We start from the raw sequence: 22226 nt of genomic DNA, 5'->3' as shown, positions 1-22226 counted from the left end.
TGTATTACTTATCTTAGCATGCTAAGTTTTGTTTTATTTTAAATATTTGTTATGACAGAGAGAATTGGTGCCATAGGGCCTTAGCCACTGCAGTTGAACTCCCGACACTTCCACCACCTTGTGCGCATGCACAGCCTTGCACTTGTGTCTCCTTGTGCGTCTGGCTGACGTGGGACTCGGGGAGTCCAACATGGGTTCTTAGGCTTCACAGGCAAGCACCTTAACTAGTAAGCCATCTGTTCAGTCCAGCATGCTAAGTTTTTGTCCAACTTTTCCCTGCTCAGAGACAGAGACATGGCCTCTGTGTATAATCTTTCATGTTTACTTCTGATGAGCCTGTGACAAGCTCTGTGGTCCTAAAGCTGTTATAGTTTGTTTCTCTGAAACCAGGAAAAAACTTTCCAAATTTCCTATTAACACCATTTTCAGAAGTCCAGACACTTCCAAAAAATCCAGATTTTAGCAAAAGAAAATTGAATAGAATAAAAGTAGATATAGAATAGAAATAATTAGGATAGAAAAAATTAAATTGAATAGAATTTTAGACAATTCTTACTTATTACAAGTGAACTTAGCATAAAAGTTTGAGAAAATGTGCTGTTTGGACTTACAGCCCTGAATGAGCAAAGACTAACCTCTGGAATTTTCCTGTCCAGACGTGGGCAAACTGCTTCTTAGGAGCAGAGCCTAGGAGGTAAAAGAGCTGACTCCTGGTAACCCCATCCCAGGAGTGGGTTGGCTGCCTCTAGCAGCGGCAGCCTGAGGAAAAGGGAAACTGAAGAGGAGTTTGGTTTAAGTCAGGGTTAGACCTGCCGCGTCTGCAGCCGCGTCCTATGCGTAAGGGTGCCTCCGGCACTTCCGTTCAGCAGCTAAAACCACCAGTAACATGCTAACGAGTACCTTGTTGGAGCAAAGGGTGAGGAACTTTCGACTTTGGATTATTTTTAAGCATTCTTTAAGCATGAAGAAGGAATTTAGGGGTAGGATCCAGGACTTATGCTGATGCAGACCACAGGTTTACTCTAATCACAAGAGCAATCACACTAAGCCCACATGTTGCCTTCAGCAGATCTGAGGAACCACCAGTTACTAACCTGCTGTCCTTAGCACTGTGGCTCAGCACTTCGTGTGCTGAATGTTCGCTCTGAGTCGAGAGTCCTCCACACCTCTGAGGAAAGGAGCATAGAGCGTATCTTAGGATCACTCAAAATCTCTAATCATTCCTTATCAGTATTGGTCATCTGTGCTCTTGAGGCCAAAGGTACACCAAGGCAGAGGAAACCTGGCCATATTGCTGTAAGTGGGTAATTTCACAGTTCTAAGATAAACTTTAAAACAAATTACAAGTAAGGAATTTAGCATCTCACAATAATAGTATCACAGAATCTGTTAGGTCCATAAGAATTACAGTTCATTCCCATAATTTTTTTTTTCATCTTTTTTTGTTTTTTTTGAGGTAGGGTCTCACTCTAGCCCAGGCTGACCTGGAATTCACTATGGAGTCTCAGGGTGCCTTGAACTCATGATGGTTCTCTTACCTCTGCCTCCTGAGTGCTGGGATTAAAGGCGTGCCCCACCACACCCGGCTCACAATTTGTTCTTATAGTCCATCACCACAAGATCAGTTTCTCATGGACAGTGAGAAGCAATTTGAAATGTCCTCTCTGCTCTCAGGTTCTAGTCCTCCCACAGTGCTGTGCCCTTCCTTGGTAGGTCTTCTATATCAAAAGGAAAAGCAGAAGTAAGCATCAAATTCACATTTTTATTTTATTTTTTAATTTTGAAACTTGTTCCTTTAGGCTTGCGTGGCGTGGGTTTTCCGGCACCGTCTCTGCAGCGCACGTGGAGCAGGAGTCATGGTGCCCCGGGACCGCCTGCGGCCCTGCTGGGTAAGTCCACCGCTTGGCGTGCTCACGTGCGCGGCGACCTGAGTGGTGAGAGCATGCATGGAGAGCGCCTGGGCCACGGACTCTACGCCTGACCTCTGCCTCTGCCCTTTACTGTCCTTTGCAAAATAGGGTCTTTCTTGTTGATTGTTGAGTTTTAAGAGTTCTTGGGGGAGTGCACATGTATGTATGTGTGCGCTCCTGCAGCAGAATGTGCTGCTGTCTGGGGACGAGCAGAACGTTGCGTATCCAGCTCCATTGCTCTTCTGCCTGTTCTTATTTGAGCTGGAGTCTCTTACTAGTCCTGAAACTTGCAGGGTTTTCTGTTTTGTTTCCCCAAGCTCCAGCAACTCTTGGCTCTCTGCTCCCTACAGAACTGGGCCAGGCTTAGATGCTTGTGCAGGTTCTGGGGATAAACCTGGAGCTGCCTCTCAGGCCTCCTCAGGCTCTCAGGCTCGTACAGGAAGTTCTCTTAACTGCTGAGCTCTTGCCAGCCCGTGGGCTCTTTATCTATTCTGGATAATCGTATTTTTGAATACTTTTATTTATTTTCAAGGAGAGAAAGGGGTGGTAGGGAGAGAGAGAATGGGTACATCAGGGTCTCTTGTCTTAGCAAATAAACTCCAGAGACGTTCACCACTTTGTACATCTGGCTGTATGTGGGTACTGGGGAATCAAACCTGGAACATCAGGCTTTGAAAGCAAATGCCTTCAACCACTGAGCCATCTCTTCAGCCCCAGATAATAGTATTTTTTAAATAGGTTGTTCACAATTATTTCCTGCCAGTCTATCTTTGTATTAATTTGACAGTGTATATTTATATAGTTGGAGTTAATTTGATAATATTTTTAAAGAATTTGACATCTGTATATATGAGATATGGTAGCCTTTAGTTTTCTTGTAATATGATTTTCTGGTTTTGATATTAGGGTAACACTGACCTTATAGAAAGAGTTAGAAAATGTTTATTCTGCTTCTGTCTCCTGGAAAGATTGTGAGAATTGGTATAATCTCTTTCTTAAAAGTTGAATAAGACTTCTGATTAAGATGGTGGTATAGGAACCATGCCAAAGAAGCTTAGGGGAGAAAAGCAAAAAAAAAAAAAGCAGCAGCAGCAAAATACACTCTTCTACTAAAAAGTGAGGTGTATAAGAAATTAGCAACGGCAGCAGAGCAATAGGAGATCCGGACCCCACACAGGCAGGCAGAAGCGGCTCCAGCAGCGGCGGCACCAGGTCCGCGGGGCCACAGCTGCAAGGCTCAGCTTGAGCTGCAGAAAGAGCCAGGTGAGGGGATTCTCCACTCACACCGGAGCTTCTCGCAACTTCAAGAAACGTGAAGGGAAGACCACAGTGACCAACAGAGGACCAGATCATGAGGTAGAAGATCACATGGACCAGCGGGAGAACTAGAGCCACCATCCACAGCCTTCACTCCCCCACCGCCAGCGCAAGCGCCAGCAAGCACCAGAGACCAGGAGAAGGGAGCTCACAGCACTCAGCACTGGTTACCAGAGCAGCTATCCAATGACCAAGCCAGCCTACTTGAACCCACAGTGCACCAAAGAGGGACCCAAGCAGGAGTGCAGCATAACTGAGACCAAAATCATCCCAGAAGGGAACTGGGATTACACCAGGTCAGTACCCACCACATAAGCCTGGTATATAGGCTTGAATCGGAAGTGCTAATTACATCTTCCATGTCAGGATAAATTATATGTTAAATCTGATGGATGGTCGGATTTTCCATGCTTAAATAACATATATTTTGTGCTTGTCATGTGGTGCTTCCTGATTTTTTTTTCCCTTTGTTTCCTCTTCTGTCATTCATTAGGGAAGGGTCTCACTTGGTCGCAAGCTGACTTGGAACCCTCAACAGACCAGAAATCTTAGCTTCCCAGTTGACAGGATTATGGGTGTGGGGCAGTACACACCCTAAGGGACTGTGACTTTGTTAGAGGATCTGGTGTCATAATATCTTCTCTTGTATAAATACTGTGAGCTGTTTTTCATTGAATGTGTACATTGTTTAGTTAAATTTTAGAATCTGCCTGTATTTTGTTCCACTCAGCCTAATTGAATACTCTCATAGCAGGCAAACCCAACACCTAGGGTCACATTTGTAGATATTCTGAGAGTCTTGAGAGCCACACCTAGTACCTTAGGCTCCTACCCTGAAGATATATAACATTGATACATCTAATAATACTGCAACTAACTAGAAAATCCAAGCATTAAGTTAATCCAAGATGCAAAAATATATACATTATAACACAAGAAACATAAAAAATCAGGACAATATAAATCTACCAAAAAGTATTAATGCATCAGAAATGACCTCCAGTGAGAATGAGTTAGAGGAAATGTCTGAGAGAGATTTCAAAAGAATGATTATAAATATGCTCAAAGAAGTCAAAGAGGAAATCAAAGGAAGGAAAGAGGAAATCAAAGAAGACACAGGAAACCAATTTAATGAAATAAAGAGGTCAATATAAGACATAAATAAGGAAATAGAAATAATAAAGAAAAACAAGTCAGAATTACTAGCAATGAAGAAAACAGTCAATGAAATAAAAAACTGTAGAAAATCTCACCAGTAGAATGGATGAAGGAGAGGACAGAAATATCTAAACTAGAAGACCAGGTGGCAGATCTAATATAGTCCAACAAAGAGAAAGACAAACTAATAGAAAAGTATGATTGGGAATTTCAAGGTATCTGGGACACTATGAAAGATCAAACATAAGAATAAGAATTTAGGGTATAGAAGAAGGAGAAGAATTTCACTACAAAGACATAGTAGACATTTTCAAGAAAATCATAGAAGAAAACTTCCTGAAGAGATGCCAATGCAGATACAGGAATCCTTTAGAACACCAAACAGCCAAAACCTGGAAAAAACCTCTCCTTGCTGTATTATTATTAAACTACCAAATATACAAACCAAAGGAAAGAAAAATACCCTATTGCTAAAGATTCCATATACTTGGGCTGCAAGGTCACTGAGAAATCCTGCTGGAGCTGAGCTAAATACTTCCTCCATGCAGATCAGCTGACAGAAAGCTGGAAGAAGCTATGCTGCATGCAGTTCAGCGGGAGGGAGAGAAATCACCAGTGGAGATACTCAACAGTGGGCACTGCAAGCCTTATATTTGGCTATCCATGCCAAATGAACCAACTGGTGTAATAGTGGCATGTCTGTTATGAGGGAAACCAACCACCCTCTAATGGACTGGAGGCCCGCTCCATGGCAGGGAATACATCCCTGATACTGAAATCCTACAACAGGGGTAGTCATGAGCCCTAGGGGTGTAATGTCTGCTGCTGTCTGGCTAATGTATATAGTAAGCTCATCAAACTGTCCAGTAAGCACTTCTCTTATGTTCATCCCCATACATTAATGCTACTCTCACTTTTGGTAGAGAACCTTCTCTTTTCAGATGGCAGTGACCTTGGGATGACTCAGAAGGGATCATAGTGCTGGAAAGAAGTGACAGGAGTGCTCAGCACTGCAATATCTCTATCACACCTTCCAAGGCTCAGGGTCCATTGCAGAAGAGGTGGCAGAAAGAGTGTAAGAGCCAAAGGAAGGGTAGGACTCCTTATAATGTGCTCCTCCAGACACAAAATGGCCTGGGTATCCATGGCCCCACAGTGCCTGACACTACCTACACAAGACCATCATAAGAGGAGGAAAAGATCATGACATCAAAATAAAAGAGAAACTGATTGAGAGGGGGAGGGAATATGATGGAGAGTGGAGTTTCAAAGGGAAAGTGGGGGGAGGGGAGTATTACCATGGGATATTGTTTACAATCATGGAAGTTGTTAATAAAAACTAAATTATTTTTTTAAAAAGCTGAGTAAGAGCCAGAGCCCCAGAGGTCCCCAACACCTCATCACTGAAGCAGACCAAAAATGAACCCAACATGGCTCAGGGAAATTTTGCGGAAGAGGGGGCGGAAAGAATGTCAGAGCCACATGTTGGGTCATGATATGCAGAGACATTTATCTTACCCAAAACTGTGGGCTAACTCCACAATGCATGACCCGTATACCTCAACAAGGAGGGGCCAAGGGGAAGGGGTAGGCCACGGATGAGCCTAATAATGGTACCAAACTGACTGTATTTACTGAATACAAAACTATTAAAAAAAAAAAAAAAGTTGAGTAAGCCAGGTGTGGTGGCACACATCTTTAATCCCAGCACTCAGGAAGCAGAGGTAGGAGAATCACTTGAGATTTCAAGGCCACCCTGAGACTCCATAGTGAATTCCAGGTTATCCTGGGCTAGAGCAATGCCCTACCTCATTCCCCAGCCCTCCAAAATAGTTGAGTTGGGCTGGAGAGATGACCTAGAGGTTAAGATGCCTGCCTGCAAAGCCAAAGCACCCAGCTTTGATTCCCCAGGACCAACATTAGCCAGATGCATAAGGTGGCACATGCATCTGGATTTCATTTGCAGTGTCTGGAGGTCCTGGTGTACCCATCCTCTCTCTCTCTCTGTCTTTCCTCCTCTCTCCCTTTCTTTGCCTCTTTCTCTCTCTCAAATAATTAAAAATTAAATATTTAAATAACATTAAAAAAAGTTTAGTGGAAGTCACTAGTAAATTTGTGCCTCTTGTTTTAGAAGATTGGTTATTATTAACTCAATTTCTTAAAAATTTATAGATCTATCCAGATTGCCTATTCTTATTTTTCTGGTGTTTTGTAATATGTTTGGTATGTATATGAGTAGTGTATGCATGTGTGTACAGATGCATGCAAACGTGTAGAGGCCCGAGGAGAATGTTGGTCATCCTCTTTACTGCTGTTCCATGTGTTTCTTAAGACAGAGTGTTGTCCTTTGCTGTGTGTGTGTGTGTGTGTGTGTGTGTGTGTGTACATGTACAGAGTCATGCTGTGTGGCTCAAGCTGCTCTGAAACTCAGGATCCTCACTTCTTAAGCCTCCTGAGTGCTGGGATTATAGGCATAACCGCTCCCAGGCCTTTTTTTTTTTTTTTTTTTTAAATCTGGTTTCAGAAAGTTTTTTTTTGTTGTTGTTGTTTGTTTTGAGAGAGTCTCAAGTGAGGTTGACCTGGACTCAAGCCATCCTCCTGCCTCAGCTTCTTAAGTGTCTGGGATATCAGGCATATGCCACCTAGCCTGAGAACTAAAGAAGTTTCTTGATTTAAGTTTTAAAATTGACCAAGTTTCTCATTTGAGCCTAGTACGCATTCCACCCTTTAAGCTAGATGACTGTTTTCTTATTAGGGTTTTAATTGGTTCTTTTTTATATTTGCCCAGCTTTTCATACCCACTAGTTTTGTTTCATGAGCACCATCCTCTGCCTTGAGTTCTTTAAGCAGACTGACCTCAGGGTCCTTTTCAGGTTGCTCTTCTGTTCTGGCGCTGTCGTCATCACTTGGGTGGCACTGTAGGCATAGGGGAGATGTTCGTTGGCTTGCTTTCTGTTTATTGAAACAAGTCTCTTGCAGGTCAGGCTGTCCTTGGGCTTCTGCTGGTCCTGCCCCCTCCTCCCAAGCGCTGAGATTATAAACCAGTTCTGGGTGATTGTCTTGCTCAGCTTTAAAATAGTGGTTTTTGTTTTCAAGCTTGAATGTTTTGTTTTCAAGTTCTTAGGGAACTGCAGCTACCACTCCATTCTGGCTCCAGATCAGAGTGTATGTTTTTGACTGAAAGGCTTCACCCTGAGGAGATAAAATAATTGTAGATGCCAAGATGACATGGCATGCACATTTGGACTCTAAAGTCCTTTCAAAAAGGACTATGGTATTATTTCTATGTAAACTATTCTTTCAGTGATTTGTATTGAGAGAGGAAAATACTAAGTCATCACTTCAACTTGTGTTTCTCTTAGTAATGCTTTGAGCAAATGCTTTTTAGAAACTTCTAGACTTGATAGTTCCCTAATAAATGATTGTTGGGTTAGATTTCTGTTGTCTTTGAAGTCACACCTCAGTATTTACCAAGTGTAATTAACCAAGTCAAGTATCTATATTCACTAAACAACTGTTACTTTAGTGTGGAGAGGATTAAGGACTTTAAGAGAACCTGCTGTAGAATTATTTGTTTATTTTTGAGATATGGCCTTGCTGTGTGGCCCTGGCTGCCCTGGAACACACTATCTTCCTACTTTGGCCTCCTGAGTGCTAAGGTTATAGATGCACACTACCATGCCTGACTTCTTATTTTTCTTTTGAGTTTTTAAATTTCTTTTTGCTGTTTGACTTTTAAATTTTTCTTTCTTTTATTTAGAACTTTTTTTCCCCCCCGAGGGTCTTGCTCTAGCCCAGGCTGACCTGGAATTCACTACAAGTCTTAGGGTGGCCTCGAACTCATGGCGATCCTCCTACCTCTGCCTCCCAAGTGCTGGGATTAAAGGCGTGTGTCACCACACCTGGCTGTATTTAGGGGGTTCAGAGTCAGCCTCTTTTTTGTTTGTTTTGTTTGTTTCAAGGTAAGGTCTTGCTCTAGCCCAGGATGACCTGGAATTCACTATGTAGTCTCAGACTGGCCTCAACCTCACAGGGATCCTCCTGCCTCTACCCCCAGAGAGCTGGGATTAAATTAAAGGTGTGTGCCACCACAGCCCTGCCAAGATCAGCACAGTAGTGATCCTGAGCCACGGCTGACCTTCTCCGCAGCATGTATCCAGACTCAGTGGTGGAACTGCAACTATTTTGAGCTGCTCCTGGATCCTGTGATGAGTTTAGCATGTGCAGAGCTGTCTCTGCTCCAGTGTCTGAGCCCTCAGCTGGGAACGCGGGAAGGCTGGTGGCAGCAAAACAGATGGACTCGTCTCAAGGCTGGTTCTGACATGCTCTTGGCAGTGGTTGCCAGGTGGGGTCATCGTCCTCGTACCCACAGCAGCCTTTATTTTGCTTGGACTTCCTCACGGCAGGGCCAGGATTCTGAAGTGAGCCTTTAAACACAGTAAGTCACGTGGCTGCGACATGTCAATGAAAGATTTGAGTCACATCATGTTACTTCCAAGTGTTTTCAAGCCTGTTCCAGTCTGTTGAAAATGAATATAAATCCTCTATAAAGTCTCTCATTGGAGTCAGTCACATTGAAAAGAACACATGTGTTGGAAACATGGTTGTAGCCTCCTTTGGAAAATACAGTCCACCAAGTTGGGAAAATAAATTATGTTTTATTTTTAGTAAGATGGTATATGAATTTTTATAACTTTTTTTAACCAAAAAGATGGAAGCAAGATTTTAACTTTAAATGCTTTGAATATAGTTATAAAATCCTATTCCATAATAATTTTGTGTATTAAGATTTTATAGTAGCATTAGCTTTTATTATATTATTTTTGTCCTATTTCCTATCAGTATTTTTCAAGGTAGCTTTTTTTTTTTTTTTTTTTTTGGTTTTCCGAGGTAGGGTCTCACTGTAGCTCAGGCTCACCTGGAACTCACTATGTAGTCTCAGGGTGGCCTCGAACACAGTGCTGTTCCTACCTCTGCCTCCCGAGTGCTGGGATTAAAGGTGTATGCCACCACGCTGGGCTTCAAGGTAGCTTTTTATTACTATTTATTTTTTTATTTTTATTAACAACTTCCATGATTGTAAAAATATCCCATGGTAATTCCCTCCCTCCCCCCACTTACCCCTTTGAAACTACACTCTCCTTCATATCCCCTCCCCCTCTTAATCAGTCTCTCTTTTACTTTGATATTATGATCTTTTCCTGCTATCATAATGCTCTTGTGTTGGTAGTGTCAGGCACTGTGAGGACATGGATATCCAGGCCATTTTGTGTCTGGGAGGAGCATGTTGTAAGGAGTCCTACCCTTCCTTTGGCTCTTACATTCTTTCTGCCACCTCTTCTGCAATAGACACTGAGCCTTGGAAAGTGTGATAAAGATACTGCAGTGCTGAGCACTCCTCTGTCACTTCTCAGCACCATGATGCCTTCTGAGTCATCCCAACATCACTGCCATCTGAAAAGAGAAGGTTCTCTAATGAAAAGTGAGAGTAGCATCAATATAGGGGTATGAACATTAAGAGAAGTGCTTACTGGGCAGTTTGATGAGCATAGTATATACATTTAGCCAGACAGCAGGAGATGTTACACCTCTAGGTCTCATGACTACCCCAGTTTTAGGTTTTCAGTATCAGGGATGTATTCTCTCCCGTGGAGCAGGCCTCCAGTCAAATTAGAGGACTTTGGTTTCCCAAAAAATAGACATGCCACTATTGCATCCGTTGGCTCATTTGGCCTTGCTGGCAAAATCTAAGGCTTGCATTGTCCACTGTTTAGTATCTCTACTGGTGATTTCTCTCCTTCCCACTGAACTGCATGCAGCATAGCTTTTTCCAGCTTTCTGTCAGCTGATCTACATGAAGGAAGTATTTAGCTCAGCTCCAGCAGGGTTTCTCAGTGACCTTGCAGCCCAAGTATATGGAATCTTTAGCAATAAGGTCTTAACTTCTGTTCCTGATGGGAAACCAAAGGCTTTGGCAATTGCCTGTAATGTTTGGGAGGTATCAGGGACCTCCCTGGCCAACAGCTCACTGGAAGGTATCCCATTTCTGGCACTGAAAATTTTCTAGTAACAATCTGTGGCTCCTGTGTGTTCCATTGTCAAAAAAGTAGGTTTCCGTATGACTTATTTATGTCCTCTTAGATTTTGATTAGCCCTCCCTCTACCTTTCCTTTACTCAATCTCTTCCTCTGACCTCACTTAGGCCTTTTCACCCCCATTAACCTATTCTTCTACTTACATATATACAATACCATCCTATTAAGTCTCCCCTCTTCCCTTTCTATTCCCTTTATATCTCCTTTCTTGTTTACTGGCCCCTGCTACTGAGTTTTCTTCCTATTTTCACAGAAGTCCAATCATCTATAGCTAGATCCACATATGAGAGAGAACATGTGATGCTTGGCTTTCTGGGCCTGGATTACCTTACTTAGTATAATCCTTGCCAGATCCATCCATTTTCCTACTTCATTCCATTTTCATAACTTCATTTTTCTTTACTGCTGAGTAGAACTCCATTGTGTAAATGTGCCATATCTTCATTATTCACTCATCAGTTGAGGGACATCTAGGCTGGTTTCATTTCTTAGCTATTGTGAATAGAGCAGCAATAAACATGGTTGAGCAAGTAACTCTTAAGGTAGTGAAATGAGTCCTTAGGATATATGCCTACGAGTCATACAGTAGATCTACTTTTAGCTGTCTCAGGAGCCTCCACACTGCTTTCCATAATGGCTGAACCAGATTGCATTCCCACCAGCAGTGTAGAAGGGCATATATCCTAAGGACTCATTTCATTAGTTTTAATCTGCATTTCCCTGATGACTACGGATGTCAAACGTTTTTTTAGATGTTTATATGCCATCTGCATTTCTTCTGTTGGAACTCTCTATTTAGTTCCATACCCCATTTTTAATTGGGTGGTTTGATTTCTTATTATTTAAATTTTTTGAGTTCTTTGTATATCCTAGATATTAATCTTCTGTCAGATGTGTAGCTGACAAAGATTTTTCTCCCATTCTGTAGATTGCCTCTTTGCTCTATTCAAAGTGTCTTTTGCCATACAAAAGCTTTGTAATTTCATGAGGTCCCAGTGGTTAATCTGGTTTTATTGCCTGAGCTATTGGGGTTATATTCTGAAAGTCCTTGCATAGACCAATATGTTGAAGGGTTTCCCCTACTTTTTTCCTTTAGCAGTTTCAGAGTTTCAGGTCTGATATTAAGGTCTTTGATCCATTTGGAATTAGTTCTTGTGCATGGAGAGAGATAAGGATCTATCTTCATCCTTCTACAGATACATATCCAGTTTTCCCAGCATCATTTGCTGAAGAGGCTGTCTTTTCTCCAATGAGTATTTTTGGCATTTTTGTCAATGATCAGGTAGCTATAGCTACCTGGACTTGCATCTGGGTCCTCTATTCTGTTCCACTGATCTACATGTCTGCTTTTGTGCCAGTACCATGCTGTTTTTGTTACTATGGCTCTGTAGTATAGGTTAAAATCAGGTATGGTGATACCACCAGCCTCATTTTTGTTGCTCAGTGTTGTTTTAGATATTCGAAGTTTTTGTGCTTCCAAATTAATTTTGGATTGTTTTTTTCTATTTCCATGAAGATTACCATTGGAATTTCGATGGGGATTACATTAAATGTGTAGATTGCTTTTGGTAAGATTTCCATTTTCACAATATTGATTCTTCTGATCCAGGAACAAGGGATGTCTTTCCATTTGCTAGTGTCTTCTGCAATTTCTCCTTGAGTGTTTTAATGTTTTCCTTGTACAGATCCTTTACTTCCTTGGTTAGGTTTATTCCAAGGTTTTTTTTTTTTTTTTTAATGCAATTGTGAATGCTCTGATTTCATCCTCTGTGTGTTTGTTCTTAGTATATAGGAAGGCTACTGATTTCTGTGTGTTTATATTGTATCCTGCTACATGGCTATAGGTGTTTATCAGCTCTAACAGTTTGCTGGTAGAATCTTTAGGGCCCTTTATAGAATCTTGTCATCTGCCAGTAATGGTAACTTGATCTCTTCCTTTCCAATGTGTATTCCCTTTATGTGTGTCTCTTGCCTTATTGCTATGGCAAAGACTTCAGTACTATATTAAATAAAAATGGGGACAGTGGACACCCTTATCTTGTTCCTGATTTTAGTGGAAACGCTTCATGTTTTTCTCCATTTAGTATTATGTTGGCTGCAGGCTTGTCATAAATAGCCTTTATTATATTGAGATATGTTCCTTCTATCCCTAGTCTCTGTAGGACTTTTATCATGAAAGGATGTTGGATTTTGTTAAATTTTTTTTTTTTTGCATCTAGTGAGATGATCGTGGGTTTTGTCCTTCAGTCCACTTATATACATTGCTATTTTTATTTTGCAGATAAAGATGTAAAATCTAATGAGGATTCATTGAGACACTCACCAAAAAAATTTCTTAAAAAGAAGCAGGAATGTATTTCTTTTAAACAAGTAAATAAGGTTGTATTTTTATATGTACATTAAATTTAAATTCATATAATGTTAATAATATTAAAATCCTGGGGTGGGATAGTTTTATTCACCAAAAAATATGATTTGCATATTCTTTTGTCTTGGAGTACCAAGATAACTCCAGCTTACTCTTGTCAAGCTTTTGTTTTTTTGTGACTCAATAAAATGAGTCTTTAAAAACAATAGTGTGAACATCTGGGATTATGGGCATTCAGATAGTTGATTTTAATTCTAATTTACCTTGCCAGTCTTTTGACAAGTCAGATGAAAGTAATTGCATGACATTTTAAATAGTATATGAAATACCAGTTGCTTGCTGTTTGAAAAATAATTTTCATTTTATTTTGGTTCCAAAAGAGTATTAATCTTTTAGTGCATGCATATTCTCTCGTCCTTTTTCTTTAAATTTTTTTTTTTTTTTTTACAGTGTGTTGACTCTTCATTGTACTGGCCAACCAAAAGAGGTGTGACCATATATGCTGATCCAGATATTCCAGCAGCAAGGTATGATTTGAAAATACAGTTTGGGCTAGAGTGAGACCCTACCACATGAAAAAAGTGCAGTTTAGGAAGCTGGAGAGATGACTCAGCGGGTAAGGCACTTGCCTGCAGAGTGTAAGAACTCGAGTTCGTTTCCCTGGTACCCACATATCGCCAGCTGCACAAGGAGACACATACGCCTGGTATTCCTTTGAGTTGGCTGGAGGCCTGGTGCGCCCATTCTTTGTCTCCTCTTTCTCTTACTCTCTTGAATAAATAAGTAATATAAAAAATATATATACTAAGTTGACCAGAGCCTTTGGATAATGATATGGTCTTAAACTTCTGAGAATGGTATAGCATTTACTTAAAACATACCCCTCCTGGATACTTTAAAACATCTCCAAATGACTTCTAAAGACTAATGGAATATAAATGCTATGTAAGTAGCCATGGTACTGTAGTATTCGGTGATTAATGACAAGGAAAATATCTGTACATGTTTAGTACAGACACAATTTTGTTCTTCTCAAATTTTTTTTTTTTTTTGAGGTAGGGTCTAACTCTAGCCCAGGCTGACCTGAAACTCAGTATGTAATCTCAGGGTGTCTTTGAACTCACAGAGATCCTCCTACCTTACCTCCTGAGTGCTGGGATTAAAGGTGTGCGCCACCATGCCTGGCACATCCCAGATTTTTAAATCTACAATTGGTTGGATGCACGTATGTAGAGCCTGTAGATGCAGAAGGCTGAATGTGTAGTGTTTGAGCCTCTGTTCTCATTGGCATTTCCTAAATTTCTTCCCCTAGAAAATGAAGCTATCTGCAGGATTGGGACAAATAGGGTCACAAATTTGATGAGATTTTTGATGTGTTTTGGTTTCTAGTGCTTTTAGTCAGATGCAAAACAAGAAGCCACTTCAGTCCATTGGGAAGAAGGACTGTGATGAGAAGAATGGCTGTGTAAAGTAAGGGTTCTCCCCATTGGCCTGAATTGTTTATTGAAATGATTGTAATAAAACTTAGAAATATGAAGAATTTACATATTTTGTTGTTAACTTCAAATCTTCATGCCTCAAAAAAATTTAGCAGCCAGTAAATCTGTGATAGGCTTTGAGGTTGACTTAGGGTGGGATCAGGTCTGTGTGAAGTCTTAGCCCAGCACAAGGAGTCCTGCTTCTGTCAGTGGGTGGACAGTTCTGACAAGAAATGGGAGTAATTGTCTTGTAACCTTCAAACGCATGCTGCACATGCACACGTACACACAAAAAATCAGAAGTAGGGCTATTAAAACACTTTGTGAATTAAAATATAAAATGAAGTTATTACTCCATTTCTAAGAAGTGGGAGGTGGATCTATTTAACTCAGAAAACTAGGGAAGAAAGCAACACCACTCCATTAAAAAAAAAACAGTAAACAAAAGCAGCTTGGGTAGGAAGACATCACTTCAGCCTGCAGTTGGTCAGAGCAGTCTGCATGGCAGGAAGGGCACTGCGGGGGCGTGGAGCAAGCCCGGCCCATGGCCCCGTAATCGGGGAGCAGAAGGGTGAGTGTTGGTGCTGCGCTAGTTCTCCCCTTTCATTCCAGCCCAGGACCCAGCCCGTGAAATGCTGCCACTCCCACTCAACATGGATCTCACCACCTCAGTCATCTTAACCTGTGAAACCCTTCACAGACATGTCCAGAGCTTTGTTTCCATTTTGACTCTAAATCCTGTCAAATTGACCAATGAGATTAACCATCCCAAGCTTACCTCTTGTCAACCTGACACTCAAACATATCATTTTTAAGGTATTTATTTTTCACTCCTTGTTCGAGTAGGCTCATGACAATCTCATGAAGCAAAATGCAATCAGTCCAGCTTCAGAAGTCTCCATAGTCTTTCACATCCTAAACAGTGTTCAAAAATACAAGTACATCTCTCTCCCTCTATCTGTCTTTCTCTCTGTCTGTCGCTCTCAAATAAATAAATAAATAAATATTTTTTTAAAAAATACAAGTACAGAGTCTCTTCTAAGACACACAGTCTCGTAACTGTGATCTCCTAAAACATCAAAAGACAAGTCGCATACTTCCAGTGTAGTGGGGCACAAAGAAAACATTCACAGTTCACAGAGGAGGACTGAGAGGATAGCAAGGAGAGATCAGACCAAAGCAAACTTCAGACCTTGCCGTTCCGTGTCTGACATGTGGGGCTTGTGATGGAATCATCACACCCCCATCTCTGCTTCCTGGGCTTCTCTGTGACGCCCGGGATCTCCTTCATAGCTTCATGCAGGGACCTCACAGGGCCTCCTTACAGGAACCTCCTGCCATATCTGGCCTTAGCAGCTCTCAGCCGCAGTACTCCATGACCATGTCAGTCTTGCATCTTTCATGGCTCCCAAACCCGTACCACATGTATGACATTGCCGCGCTCATAGGCCAGCTTGGAGTGCAGGCTGCCCCCTGGACCGTGGCTGTAAGCAGCCTCTCAGGGCCTTCCAGGCTCACCTTGGTGAGTCACCTGCTCAACAGTAGTGCTCCAGCAGGGAGCCCCTTTAGTCTGTGCTTTCTTCCTAAACAACTGTGGACTTGTATGAGATGGAGCCGCAGGTGGAGGAGGTTTCACAAAACCTCAGGCATCTCTCCGACTTCCCCAGCGCAGCATAGACTGTTCCTCTTCAGCAGTGCTCGTGTCGTTAACAGTGAACAGCTGCTTCACAGCACCAGCCCAGAGCTGCTCTGCTGTAATCTTTCCTCCACTGAGCAAATCAATCCATTACTTGTAAATTTATTTTCATTTATTTATTTGCAAGCAGAGAGTGAGGGCCTCCTGCCACTGCAAATGAACTGCAGACACATGCATCACTTTGTGCATCAGGGTTTATGTGGGTGTTGGGGAATTGAGCCCAGCCTATCAGACTTTTCAAGCAAGTGCCTTTAACTGCTGAGCCATCTTTCCAGTCCTAATCCATTACTTTTGAGTTCAGTGTCATTCACGTTCTGAGGATACAGGCAGAATGCAGCCAGTTTCTCTGACAGTATGTAACATGAACTCTCTAGGCCAGTCCCTGATCGAATCCTTGTTCCCCTCTGTAACTCCGTGATCTGGGCCTCCTCCTTGTGTTTTTCCCTCAGTATTCTTCTCTTCCAAATTCCAGCCAGAATGACCCAGTAAACTCTTCTTTCATTCTTCTGGGGATTATTTTTTCTCTCTCTCTTATTCTTTTCTTATTGTTGTTGGTGTTTTCAAAGTAGGGTCTCACTCTAGCCCAGGCTGACCTGGAATTCACTATGTCGTCTCAGGGTGGACTTGAATTCTTGGTGATCCTTCTACCTCTGCCTCCGAATGCTGGGATTAAAAGCGTGCATGTTATTCTGGGGATTTTCTCGCCCAAAGTACCAAACTCTTCCACATTCCTTATGTAAGTTAGTTCCAAAGTACATAGTCAGGTTTACGTACCACAGCAACAAACCCACTTTGGGTACCAGTTTTCTGTTAGTTATTTCTTCACTGCTATGAAAAGTACCTGACAAAGGCCATTTAAGTAAGGAAGGGCTTATTTTATCGTTCAAGGTTACAGCATGATGTGGAAGGCATGACAACAGGAGCATGCAGCAGAGCCGGTCATGTTCCCCGGTCAGGAAGCAGAGCATGAATGCTGGGCTCGGCCAGCCGTCTCCCTGTTGCACCGTCCGGGACCTCAGCCTGTGGAATGGTGCAGCTCAGCGCAGAGGCTCTTGCCACATCGGTTAATCTAATCCAGCAAGTCCCTAGCAGTTGTGCCCAGAGATTTGTTTCCATGGTGATCCTGTATCCTGCCAAGTTGACAAATGAAATTAATGAGCAAACTTGGTGACGGTGCTACACTCCTGAACACCAGAGCAGAAGGCCCTGGGGTTGATGACTCTGCCTGAGGCCTGGTGGAGCTGTGTCCTTGATTCTGGCCCTTGTAGTGACAGAAGACAGAGGGGCCTTCTTTCCTCAAGGGTGGTCAGTAGGTGTGAGGTTCATCTGTGATTGTCAACTTGGTAAGATTTAGAATCACCATGGAAATAAATCTCTTAGGAATCTGCTAAAGGATTTTCTAGATTAGATTAACAGAAAATTGGTACCCAAAGTGGGTTAGTTGCTCTGACAAGAAAGCCTGACTATGTACTGAGGAACCCACCCCAACGGGGCTTGCCATTCCATGGGCTCTGGAGGTCCTGGACTGTGTGGAAGGAAAAAAACTACTGAGCGCCGGCGCCCATCTCTCACTGCTTCCTCTCTGCTAATGGGATATGAGCCTCTCGCTCTGGGCTGCCCCTCAAGACCCTGCTGAAAAGCACTTTCTTTCATTCAGCTGATTTTGGTTGTGTATTTCGTTCCAGCAGTGAGAGACCAGCAACTAGATGGTAACTGACGCGGTAGGTCTCACGTGACTGCCTGAGTGACAGCAGCACTGGCAACAAAGTTTCGGTTTGTGGCTGAAGTCTTGGCTTGCGGTTGAGGGCACCTCCCTGCCACGGACCCATCCAGCCTCCTCTGTTGGAAACCTATAGCTTCCTTCCTTACCTACAGCCACTCTTGTTTCTTTTTCCCTAGATTTATTGTCTATCATGTAACTTATATGGAAAATCTCAAATCACAGTAAATTCAGGAGGAATTCACCTCCCAGTGCGTCATGATCCCTATTCTAGACTACATACCCCTTTTTCCTTTGGCGTGCTTTGGATTAAGTGGTGGGAAGTTGGGATGTGCGTCGAGAATATGGTGGCTCATATGGCAAATCTCTCTTTAGAGATTCTTAGGTGTCCAAGAGAGCCCACTCTGTTCTGCTGAGGGCCTCTGGAGATGACCAGGAACCTTCTGTTGGACCTGAGACATAGTGTCTCACATGTTGCCAAGTTTACCAGCTGTGCTGCGTGCGTGCGGGGTGTTACAGATGCGTTTCCACTCCACTTGGCTGGAAGTGGCTCCCTGAAGCCTTACTTGAAGAAGGTTTTGACAGAGACTACATGTGCTGGGGGGGGTACTTTATGACTGACTAAGGTGTTTGGTGTGGATATGGAAGAGTGAGGTGGCTCATCTTGTGGTGGATAGGAAACAGTGAGGGAGCACATACTTCCTCTGGTGAACTTCTGCCTTTATCCCATTGGGATTCCACCCAATAGAACAGTATGGCCTATGTTTGGGACTGGTCTTCCCCCTCATTTGCTGTTCGGTATGCCAGTTGTGTGGTAGACCTCCACAGATACACCCAGAGGGTGGGCTTCACTATTCCTCAGAGTACTTCTCAAGTGCAATCAGGTTTACCGCCAAGATTCATTATTACAGTGTCCTGGCCTTGTTTCAGGTATGTGACGTTTTCTCTGCAGGTGCAGATCATTATGGAGTGGAGTTGTCATTAGGCTGTGTTGTTTCCATTCTAGCCGTTGCATTTCTGATTTTAGTTCTTGTCTCTGTCTGTGTAGAGGCTTTCCTCAGAGGCTTTGTACTCCTTGACTATTTGCTCGTGTGCACCCAGGGGACTAGTGGGCCAACTAGGCATATCAAGAGTTGAGTGGGGGGGGGGGAGGGTATTACCATGGGATATTTTTTCTAATCATGGAAAATGTTTTAAAAATTGAGAAAAAACTAAATTAAAATTTAAAAAGTTGAGTGGGATGTTGCGTGTGAGGCTCGCTGCAGGACATGCTGACCTGCTGCAGGACTGCTGACCTCTGCCTCTCTGCTTTCAGGGGCTGGGTCAGACTCTAGGGAAGACTCCTGCTGTCCCTCATCCCCCAGGTAGTCCAGCTCGAGGCTGTCCTTGGTGCGGCCTGGTAGAAGCCGGCTGCTGGCTCTTTCAGCTTTGCCTGTTGGCTTAAGTACTTATCTGTTGTCAGCCAGGTCCCGTCACCCTTGGCTGCGCCTTTACTCAAAGCTCTGCTTGCTTGCTCCTTTGCAGAGAGTCAGCCATGATCTTCAGGGTGTCTGGCATTGGACTGTCGTGGCCCACGTTAGTTCAGCCCTTTGTTATGTTGCCACAGCCTAGGAGCATGGTACTGGTCCTCAACTGCTGAATTTGCTCTGTGCAAACAATGTTGCTTCTTCAGTGACAGGCTCTAATTCGATTGTAATTTCTCTGTTTCCATTTCTAAAATTATATTTGCAGTATTGTCTCCTCTGGCTCTTTCCCTTCATTGTGGCTTTAAAAATAGCTTAAGATACCATTCATCTACCATAGCATTTATCCTTTAAAGTACAGGGTTCAGTGGTTTTAGTATATCCATAGCCATGCAGCTATTGTAAGTAATCTAGTTGTAGATCATTTTTGTCACCTCCCCTAAAATTTTGTATCTATTAGCCATCACTTTTCCATTTCATGATCCCCTCATCCTCTGGAAAGCATGAATCTACTTTTATCTCTGGATATTCCCGTTTGTAATATTATGTAGAAACAGTCACAGACACGGTGTGGATTTTGGTGACTGATTTCCTTTACCTGCCAGAATGTTTTAAAAATTCTTCTCTGATGTATCAAGAATGTGTCTGAATAAGATGCCAAGATGCTCTTTCATGGCTGTGGCATATTTTATTTATCTATTTACTCGAGCCTTGAGCCTTGAGCCTTTTGTGTTAAAAAAAAAAAAAATCCATTGACAGGTTGGGGTTTCAGGAAGAATGCAATCTGATGTGTGCTTTTCAATCACTACATTCTTCCCCCAGCTCCCACTGTAGAAAGTGGTGTGTGGGCTTTCTGATGCTACCACAGGTCCTTACAATACTGGAGTTGGGGCTGGGTCTAAAGAAAAATGGCTGCGTACTCTTTTTCCTCTGTGTTAACAGAGTTGGTAAAGGGCTGGTCTTTTCTCATTGTAAAATAAAGCTAATGAAGTAGGCCAATGAATCCTAAGTTTGGTTAAATCCCCTTTCAGATACGCTGTACAGGACATTGGTGGTGGTAGGGCTGGGTAGCCCTGCCAAAGGCCCAGGATTGCAAGTGGGAGGCTGGAACCTGGCATGGCCTCTGTGGCCCTTGGACCTTATTGAATCAAGCAAAATGGAACATGCACTTTTTTCATACATGTTCCCTGGAGATGGGGTTAGATGGTCATTTTACTCCTTCAGAAGGAAAAATTAATAGCTCAGCAGAGTAAATGTAAATGCTTTTCTTCTTCAAAGTTTAATTTTAACTACCTTACAGATTGCTGCAGTTTTTAAATCCTGATCCTCTGAGAGCTGATGGGATCTCTGATCTGCAACAGGTATTACAAACTTTCAACCAGGCTAAACAGGAGAGAAAACTGCTACTCTTGTACTGTTCCTCTTCCTCTGCTTCCTCCTGCCTTTCTCCCTCCAGACTTCTCCTACGATGGGGCCTTTCCCTGAGTCATGATTTCCACAGAATCTAGTGAGTGACTACTGCAGAGAAAGCATTCTGTGGTATTTGGATGACAAGTGGTCTGGCTTTGTTTGGGGGGAGGGTATGTGTTTTTGTGAGCATGTAAACCCAGGCTCTTACGTCAGTCTGTTTCCTTCTCTGTAAAGCTCTTGGTACTTTCCTGCCCACTCAGGCCGACCTGGCTGAGGCTGGCTAACACTCGTGCTGTTTAGTTGCAGAAGCTGAAACTAGGTGCGCCTCAGCCTGGTGTCGTGCTCCGGAACAAAATTGAGCCCTGCCTGACCGTGGACAGGTCACCGCTGTCTCCAGACCTGAAGAAGGTGAGCGCGCCTTGCAGACCGTGCCCCTGGACAGCACCGCCCTGTCCAGCGCGCAGGCTCCTTCCTGCGCTGCGCTGCCCTGCCCTGCCCTGCTCTGACGCTGCTGGGGGAGCCCGGGGCCTCGCACAGCTTAGGCCGATGCTGTGCCACTGAGTCACACTCCCAGCCCCACAAAAGGATTTTTTTTTAAATAAAGTTCTAAGTTGCACTGAATAATTTCTTAGCTTTTGAAGACTTTTTTTAAAGCTTTTGTGAGCAATTCTTTTGTGGAGAAGTCAGTTTAACAGAATCCTGTTCTGAAGTAAGTTTTTTTTTAATGTGCATTTGAAAGAGGACTCAGAAGAAGTAACATGCTTCTAGTGCAGTTGTAACGGCTTTTCAGCTATTCTTTCCACAATATCTTTATAAATCTGTCATTTCCCTTGTTCACTTAGTCTCACATGCTCATCTCTTCCTTCCTGGCTTTAAAAAGTTTTCTTCCTGGACGTGGTGGCACACACCTTTAATCTCAGCACTTGGGAGGCAGAGGTAGGAGGATCACTGTGCATTCATGGCCACCCTGAGACTCCAGAGTGAGTTCCAGGTCAGCCTGAGCTAGAAGGAGACGCTACCTCGAAAAAAAAAAAAGAGAGAGAGAGAGAGAAAGAGAGAAGACGACGACATTACATCCATTTAATAGTAGTAAGGTACGCTTTAAAAATAAAGGTAAGGAAGGGTTGGAGAAATGGCTTTTGTGGTTAAAGGTGATTTCTTGAAAAGCCTGATGCCCTGGATTAAATTTCCCAGAATCCACATAATGCCATGCACAAAGTGGCTCAAGTGTCTGGGCTCATTTGCAGTGGCTGGAGGCCCTGGTGCTTGCTTACTTGTGCGTTTTCTCTCTCTCTCTCTATTTCTCTTTCTGCTGCTTTCTCTATCTCTCCCTCAAATAAATAAATTAATTAAATTTTAAAAATAAGGAAAAGCTGGGTGTGATGGTACATGTCTATAATCCTAGCACTTGGGAGGTGGAGGCAGGAGGATGAGGAGTTCAAGGCCAGCCTGGGCAACATGAAGTTTTGTCTCAAAAACCACAAAGTGGGGAGCAGTCAGAAAATAAAAGGTTCTCAGAAGTTAAATATGGATACTTGGGGCTGGAGAGATGGCTTAGTGGTTAAGCGCTTGCCTGTGTAAGGACCCCGGTTCGAGGCTTGATTCCCCAGG

The 22226-nt window shown here is 42.9% G+C and overlaps 1 protein-coding gene across 2 annotated transcripts in view; it reads left to right on the top strand.

The window, feature by feature from the left end:
- Tdrd12 (tudor domain containing 12) overlaps positions 1-22226 on the top strand; it is an 85688-nt gene that overhangs the window by 30328 nt on the left and 33134 nt on the right. For both annotated transcript variants that reach the window (XM_045154883.1, XM_045154884.1), the window contains 6 exons: positions 1800-1889; positions 12762-12859; positions 13299-13375; positions 14238-14318; positions 20506-20566; positions 20916-21023. In XM_045154883.1, coding sequence (XP_045010818.1) covers positions 1800-1889; positions 12762-12859; positions 13299-13375; positions 14238-14318; positions 20506-20566; positions 20916-21023 — 515 coding nt within the window. The remainder of the gene's footprint in view (positions 1-1799; positions 1890-12761; positions 12860-13298; positions 13376-14237; positions 14319-20505; positions 20567-20915; positions 21024-22226) is intronic.

The sequence above is a fragment of the Jaculus jaculus genome, chromosome 7, assembly GCF_020740685.1.
Source record: "Jaculus jaculus isolate mJacJac1 chromosome 7, mJacJac1.mat.Y.cur, whole genome shotgun sequence".
NCBI lineage: Eukaryota > Metazoa > Chordata > Mammalia > Rodentia > Dipodidae > Jaculus > Jaculus jaculus.
Note: the sequence above shows the minus strand (reverse complement) of the source record. Positions and strands in the feature narration are given on the sequence as shown.